The sequence below is a fragment of the Echinops telfairi genome, unplaced genomic scaffold, assembly GCF_000313985.2.
Source record: "Echinops telfairi isolate 266 unplaced genomic scaffold, ASM31398v2 ScPeMD7_22;HRSCAF=79, whole genome shotgun sequence".
Classification (NCBI taxonomy): domain Eukaryota; kingdom Metazoa; phylum Chordata; class Mammalia; order Afrosoricida; family Tenrecidae; genus Echinops; species Echinops telfairi.
This window is the reverse complement of record NW_022103919.1, coordinates 5,534,778-5,542,912: the sequence shown is the minus strand read 5'-3', so window position 1 is coordinate 5,542,912 and position 8,135 is coordinate 5,534,778. Positions and strand designations below refer to the sequence as shown.

General features: G+C 50.1%; 1 protein-coding gene across 1 annotated transcript in view; it reads right to left on the bottom strand.

The window, feature by feature from the left end:
* Window positions 1-8,135, bottom strand: part of HMCN2 (hemicentin 2) — a 180,999-nt gene that overhangs the window by 11,603 nt on the left and 161,261 nt on the right. The window contains exons 81-82 of the mRNA XM_013007377.2: window positions 5,906-5,987; window positions 2,387-2,656 (exon numbers count right to left, since the gene is read on the bottom strand). Coding sequence (XP_012862831.2) covers window positions 2,387-2,656; window positions 5,906-5,987 — 352 coding nt within the window. The remainder of the gene's footprint in view (window positions 1-2,386; window positions 2,657-5,905; window positions 5,988-8,135) is intronic.

The following is an 8,135-nucleotide window of genomic DNA, read 5'->3' as shown; positions in this document are numbered from 1 at the left end:
CTTTTCAGGTAGCAGTTGAGTGTGCTAACCAGTTGAATCATTGCATCACTCAAAGATGTAATTTAAACACACACACACACACATCATCATCATCAAGTCTATCTGACACATGGTAAGCCCATGTATAGAACCGCTCCATAGGGCTCTCTTGTCCAAAATCTTTACAGAAACACCTCCGCTAGCCTTCTATCCTGAATGCCGCTTGGGCGGGTTGTACCTGCCACCCTTTCGGTTCAGCAGCTGATTGCAGGTGACTTGTGCCACCCGGGCGCCCTTAGATTATAGTTAGGTGCTTCTCATACTGGGAAAACACACACACACACACACACACACACCCCACACACACCCCCCTGACAGGCATTTGTCCTATAGAAATCTTCAAACCAGTATGCAAAGATGGTACCGCACCACAGTTTATGGAGAACGAAAGGAAACTCAGCTGTGTTGTTAGATAAAGAAGTTCTCCGACCGTGGAATGACGGGAAGCCACGTGGGAAACCAGCCCGCTGCCATCTCATCGATTCTGACTCAAGGCGATCCTTAGGACGGAGGAGAGCTGCTCCCCAGGGGTTCCAAGGCTGAAACCCTTCAGGGGACACATGACCTCACCGTGCTGCTGACCTGCTGGCGGTTAGCACTCGTGTAATAAAGCTAACAACAACTACGCTTTTAAAAGTTCCTCTACGGTGGAGTCACCCGACGTTATGAAAGAGGACGCAGGCGTCCTGGCGCTGTCTGGTAAGCATCAAACCGCGAACTGGAAAGTTGCCGGTTCAAAGGCACCCCTCTGCCCTTGAGAGAAAGATAACCCTTTGTGCTCCCATAAAGATGCACAGCCTTGGAAACTTTACAGAGAGTCACTGTCAGCCGGAATCAGGTCGAGGGCGGTGGGTTTTGAGTGGAGAGAGGATATGGACCTACTTATTGCTATGAAATGCCGCTGTCCATGGTACAGTAATAAGTAAAAATGGCGGAGTATAAAGAGAAGCCGCTCATTTGACCTGTTTGCAAGAAGAAGAAAAAAAAGGTATTTTTTACTTTCAGAGAAAAAAAAAAGTGTGGAAGAATATGCCCAAATAAGTGCCCAAGTAATTTCAGGTCATTGAATTATGGGATCGTGGGTAACTACTTTTGTTTTCATAGATCTCTATAGTAACTGACCTCTCTACAATTAGTAAATGGAGGGGGTGTTTCCATGAAAAAAGAGACCAGGTACAGAGCTCAGTGCTTTGGGTTGGGGGCTTCTCCGCCAGCAAGGGTGAGAATTGGGGCCAAGCTCTGAAATAAAGAGAGGGTTTGCTCAGGCCTAAAGCTCTCCAGAAATGGCAATCCGATGCCTGTCACTGGATTTCCAGAGCTGCTTTTGGCCTCCAGCCCTGCCTGCCTAGATGAGGAGACTAGAAGGGAGACTAGAGTCCAGAAAGGGTCCTGTAGTTACTTGGTAGTGGATTTTGCGTGCTAGAGTATCAAGTAGATTTCTCGTCCAGTTCTACTTCCAATGAGTCGAGAGACGCTGGCTGGAGGAGAAGTCTATGGAGAAGGATTCTGACACTGATTGCGGAGGAGATAGATTAGTGATGTCTGCCACGGGCATGGAAGTAACTGATACAAAGTATTTACTCGCGTGGCACAGACCATTCCAAAATAACAGTGTGTGAATGTTCTTTATGCCGGCCTGAATCCTTCTATGGTGGTTTCTCAGCAGAGTCCTTTTCTCAGTTTGGAATTTGGTTTGATGAAAGAGAGCAGGGTGCAGCTGCCAGGTAGATGGCTGGGTCAGGAGTACCATACATAGGATCATTCACTGATCACCTGCTATGGTCAGGCAGGGTACAAAGCTCAGGACATCAATCCTTAGACTTTCACAGTAAGCCCGGAGGTGGATACCCTGCATGCCCTTGTTTTATTCTGCCCACTTCCTAGGGCTGTAGAGTCCAGAGGGATGCCATGCATTTTTGTCAAGTGAGCTAGAAAAGTCAGGGCTCCCTATCCAAACACTTAGCATTCATAAGACTCAGTTCTCCAAACTGCAGGAGGCAAGGTAGGGGTCCCTGGTGGCATAGTGGGTTATGTGTTAGGCTGCTAACCTCAGGGTCAGCAGTTTGAAACCACTCGCTGCTCTGAGGGTGCAAATGAGGCTTTCTCCCATAAAGAGTTACAGTCTTGCAAACCCACAGGAACAGTTCAGACAGGGTTACTATGGTTCGGAATCCACTCAATGGCAGTGTTTTTGTTTGTTTGTTTTGTTTTCTAGTTTGAAGCTGTGGCTTTCATTCTTGAGTGTATGGCTCTTACCGAAGGCAAGAATTGGGGAACTAGCACAGAAGTGCACCCGGTCTTTCCCAAAGCAACAGACACAAAGGGTCTGGGCACGAATCCCCCATACCTCTCACAGCCAAGAACACCTGGGCTTTGGCAGACCCCAGGAGGTTGTGCGCTACACATTCGTATATGCCAGCATCCCTGGCCTCCACGCTCTCCAACCACAGGCTCCCGTCTGGCAGGGTCCGGAGCCGCCGCCTGGCCCGCAAGGACTGCCCCGCCTGTAGCCACTCCACTGTGGGCACTGGCTCTCCAGTGGCCTGGCACCGCAGGACCACGTCTTCGCCAGGTCTCGCCGTCACATCCTGGGGCTCCACCTGGAACACTGGGGCACCTGTGGGAGGCCCGGGACAGCTTGTTAGGATCCCTTTTGTCTGCTTCCGTGATCCATATCCATTCCGACAGATCAGAAAATACAAAGAGGCAGGACAAGCCTACCACCCAGCTCATGTTCCGTTCTCAACGCTGATTCTGCATCTAGTTTTGCTTTCCTGTGGGCAATAGCTGACCTCATTGCACACACCTTCTTTTCACTTTGCTTCACCACAGTCCGTGTTCGTTTAGCACCAAAGGAGACAGTGAAGGAGGAAGAGAGAACCAGAGATCCTAGGATGCACACAGGAAACAGACAGCAAAACTGCAGGCCGGAACCCAACCATCCACATGACCGCCAGCCAAACCAGCTCCGTGCCGTCGAGGCCACTCTGAGTCCGAGCACCCCTATGGAACAGAGTAGAATTCTCCCTAGGGTGCTCAGGGGGTACATCTTTAGGGGAGCAGAGAGGGAGCTTCATCTTCCTCCGGCAGAGCGGCTGGTGGGCCAGCGGGGGTGAACTGCTGACATTGTGGTGAGCGGTCCAAGATGTAAGCAAAATACCACCATCATAAATAGCTGCCCTCAGTGGGAGTGGGCTGAACGGTGCAATAAAGGATGGATGGACTTGTCTGGAGCCAGAAACCTACCTCCGTCTACGGAAAAACTGGGAGCAAATTAGGGGTACAATAGAATTTCCCATACGTTATAAAAGTTGAGTTTATAAAGGTCATCTAGAAGCCCCGGTAGTGTAGTTAGTTACACATCGGGCTGCTTACCACAAGGAAACCCACGGGGGGAGTTCTACTCTGTCCTGTGGGGTTGCTCTGGGTTGGAATCAACTCGATGGCAGTGAGTTTGGTTTTGAGAGGAGAAGCCCGCAGCAAATCTCACACTTGAAGGTGCAAGACTGGAGGCTCTCCATCTAAGGGGGTCAAAGGCAAGGAGGTCTGCTCTGGTCACTCCAACGTTGTGTTGGAGGTTCCAGCCAAAGCAATCTGGCAACAAAGAGGCATTAAAGACACACGGATCGGAAAGGAAAAGACAAAATTGACTTTCATCCTAAACATGACCTTACGGTCAAAAAGCCCTCAGAAATCTGCTCAGGACAAAGCCAAACACTAAACAAACAAAAAAATCTAGAACCCTCTCAAAACTCATTTCACAAGGTTGCAGAGCATAAGATCAAGATGTAAAAAAATCAATCGCATTTCTACATATTAGCAGCGAACAATTTAAAAATTCTACCCAAGTCGTTCCAAGGACAATTAAGGAGGAGAAAATACTCAGCAATACATGTAATAAAAGAGGTATAGGATCTATACATAAATACACTGAAAATAATAAGATGCAAATGAGAGGGGTTAAAGGCCTAAATAAATGGTGGTACTGGGAAAACACTGGATTTCAATATGCAGGAAAGAATACATGGAATTGAGGTCCTTGCCTCACAGAAAAAATCATTCAAAATGGACCATAAACCTGAACGTAAGGATGAAATCTATGAAACGTGTAGAAGAGAACAGGACCTTAAGTTAGGCACAGATTTAAAAAAATACATATATGTATATATATATATGTGTGTGTGTGTGTGTGTGTGTGTGTGTGTGTGTATATATATAAAATGCCAAACACAGGATTCATACAAAACAAAATGAATACATGTAGACTTGATCAAATTTTCACATTTTGCTCTCCAAAGGCATCATCAGTCCTATGTCTGATACAGGACTTGTGTCCTGGTTTTATGTAAAGAACGCTTAGAATCCAGCAACGACACAATCTATCCCATTAAAAGAGAGGCTACAGATTCGAAGAGACGCTTCACCCGAACGGGCACACGAGCGGCTCTCGAGTACCTGGAAAGATGCTCAGTGGCATCAGTCATTCTGGAAGTGCACAGGGAAGCCACCTCACACCACCGTGCTGTCAGGGGCCGGCGAGCAGCCCTTCTGCTTAGGAGCTCATCGCCTGAACTCGAGCTCTGTTCCCGTTCCTAGGGTGACCCTAGGCAGCAAAGGGTCTTTGGGGTCTTCTAGGCTGGGATCTTGGTGGGAGCAGGTTGCCTGATGCTTTTCCTGATGGCCGCCAAGCTCTCTGACCTCGGCACCACCTCCCGCCCAGGGCTCCTGACACACCCACTAGCCCCTCTCCGCCCCTCAACCCCCCAAATCTCTGCCACTGAGGCCATTCCCTCTCAGAGGGGCCTGAGAAAAGGTCTCGGAGACTGCAGAACGCTATGGGAGTGGAACTCCTCATCTTTCCCCCAAAGAGCAGCCAAGGGATTTGAACTGCCAACCCATCAGCTACTCTCTAGGAGTTAGCACCCCAATGCCTAACCCATACCCGCCCCCCACCCCAGGGTGGCGCCCTTACATACTCACTAGAATGTGAACACGGAAGACTGGTGTTATCAAGTGTTGGGGAGGATGTGCAGAAGTGCTGATTGGTGGCGCAGTGGGGTGAGCCCAGGGCAGCTAACCCCAAAGTCAGGAGCGGAGAGTATTCTATGAGCTGATGTGGATGTGAGTTAACTGGGGGAGAGGTCCGATTTGTGACATTTCACTGAGCTGTCCACTTAATGATGGACCCCCATGGGTGGCACCACGGGCGAGGATTGGGCTGCCTGCTGACCACACAGCCTGCGTTTTAAACCTACCAGTGGCTCTGCTCCTGGAAGTATTTACCATCTTCGAAACCCTATTGAGTTGGAAACTCAGTGGCGGTGGGCTGGCTGCTTTGGCACAGCCCATGATCCCCCATGCACTCTTCTCTAAAGCGTTTTGACCTATAAGTCTAAGGTTTGCCCCGCTAGCATAGCGGTTACACATTGGGCTGCCATCCAAAAGGTCAGCAGTTTGAAACCGCCAGCTGCTCAGGGGGAGAAAGATGGGGCTTTCTCCTTTGGTCAAGAGTTACATTCTCGGACACTCACAGGGCACTTCTACCCTGTCCTGTTCCTATACGGTTGCTGTGAGTCGGATCAACTCGATGCCAGGAGTTGGCTTGGGGTTTCTGATCTAGACGGTTTCGCAGGGTGACTTTGAGGTTCCAATAGTGATTTGTGAACGATCAGCTGCTTGGCGACAGCAAGGGCTCCTCTGTGGTCTTGGGCTGCCCCTGCATTTGCATGCTCAGTCCCTGCCAGGTCTGGATGTTCATAGCTCTGCCCCCGCCCCGGCCCATCAGCTCAGCTCTGCCCCGAGTGTCCACTTCCCGCCCCGCCCTGAGAAGAGCCCGAGGCCAGGGCCCAGGGAGGCTGGCACTCACTCTGCAGGACGAGGACCACCACCTTCTCCACGGCACCCAGCTCGTTCTCCGCCAGGCACTGGTACCGCCCGGCATCGTCCATCTGCAGGTGGGCCCAAGAAAGGGGTCAGGGGTCAGGAAAGGAGGACAGCGAGGCGTGGAAAGGGGCACAAGAGCAAAGCTCAGAGAATCAGGAAGGAGCCTGGGATCCAGGGATTCCCTCCCCCCCTCCCCCCCAAAGTCCCAGAGGGCCTCTGTGGCTGCCCGTCAATAGGATTCAAAGTTAATCCATCCCTGGTCCACCCCTGGAACTGAGGTGTGTGGGGGCGGTGGGGGCGATGACTGAGGCTATGGATTTGCCATCCGAGTGGAATCATACGCTGGAAGATCTACCTCTTCCAAACATTATTGTCCCACGGCATGTTAGTGGGCTTCCTTGAAAACTGGGCTCCGTGTCAAAGGGTAAAGATAGGTACAGTGAACCCTCGTTTATCGCGGTTAATCGGTTCTAGACCCTACCATGATAAATGAAATTCTGCGAAGTAGGATTCCTTATTTGTAAATCAAATATTTTCGTAGTTAGAGCATAGAGGACATGAAAAAACACCCTTTAGTCACCATTACACTCATATTACCCAATTTATTAAACGAAAAAGGGAAAATACAGTAAAACATTTTGGACGTTACAATTATCATTTATTATTTATTATATTATTTATGGCATCAAGCGTGTACAGTCTGAGCCAATCAGTGGCAGTCATGACAGAGCATGCGCTGTTACGCAAAAACCGCGATAGAGTGAAGCCGCGGAAGTCGAAGCGCGAAGTGGCGAGGGTTCACTGTACATCTATACCTCATGGTTAACCTAGGGGCCTGGCAGGAGAGGGTGGGGTGGGACTGGGGCTTGGGGGACGCTGACCACAGTGGGCACGGAAGGAAATGTTCTGAAGTCGATTGTGGTGATGATTGCACAACCCTTCTTACTTTGACTGAATGATTCAATTGTGTGCTTGGTGAAGTACATGCCAATAAAGCTATTTTTAAAACTGGGCCCCAGGGATACGTCAGTTTGGGGGAGATCACGTTAGACAGCAACCTCTGTTCCCAATCTGTCTGATTTCTCGGGCTCTTGTTCCCCTGGCGGGCACTGTGAGTCTCCCCATGGAAGATTTCACTAGTTTAGATGGGACAGGGTTTGATTCTGTCTCAGGGAAGCCAGGGAAGACAGAGGGGACTGTCCCATGGGCTTTTCTAAAGTTGTGCTCCTAACAGAAGCAGACTGACACACCTGTCTCCCACAGGGCAGCTAGTGGATTTGAACCACCGACCTTTGGGTTGGCAGCTGAGCATGTTAACCACTGCACCACCAGGGCTCCTTTACTTAGGCGGCTCTCATTGCCATCTAGTCCATTCTGACTCAGAGAGACTACCTAGGGCAGAGGAGAACTACCCTGAGGGTTTCTGAAGCTGAAAATCTCTACAGGAGCAGAAAGCCTCATCTTTCTCCCGAAAGCAGGTGATGGGTTTGAACCACTGACCTTGAGGTTAGCAGCCCAATCCATAACTCACTATGCCACCAGGGCTCTGATACTTAGGTTTTACAGATGAAGACACCAAGGCTCAGCCAGGCACGGTTTATATCCTGGGAAACTTTGTTCCCCTGACATCCCCGGACATGGATGCAAGGGAGCTGGGAACCCCCCTAGCTCTGAGTCACTTCTGGGTAGCAGCACAGCCATGGGATGGAGCTGGGGTGCAGCTGGGGCCCCTGTCCACACCTAAATGAGAATGTCCTGGAGTTCCCATCCATGGGACCATCAAGGGGCAACGTGGTAAAGAGTGTAGATTTGGGGCTCAAGGCAATAGGGGGCTAAATCCCAGCCCCACCATTGACCATACAAGCCGATTACTAAGACCTACTATGTCGTTGGAGCCTCAGCTTCCCCACCTTCCACATGGGGGTGATAACTTCTAGGCTTGCGGTGAGTATTAAATGGGATGACATTTGCACAGTGGAAGGCACCGTGTCTGTCACATGCTAAGTACTCAAGTGCTGGTGGCCACTGTTGCTGCTCTCATGGCTACGAGTGTTGTTATTATGACCAGTCCTATCATTATTGCCTTGGAGCTGTGGTGGCCTACTGGTTGCACATGGGGCTGCGAACTGCAAGGTCAGCAGTTTGAAATCACCAGCAGTTCCATGGGAGAAAATCAAGGCTTCCAACTCTCGTAAAGACCTACAGTCTCAGAG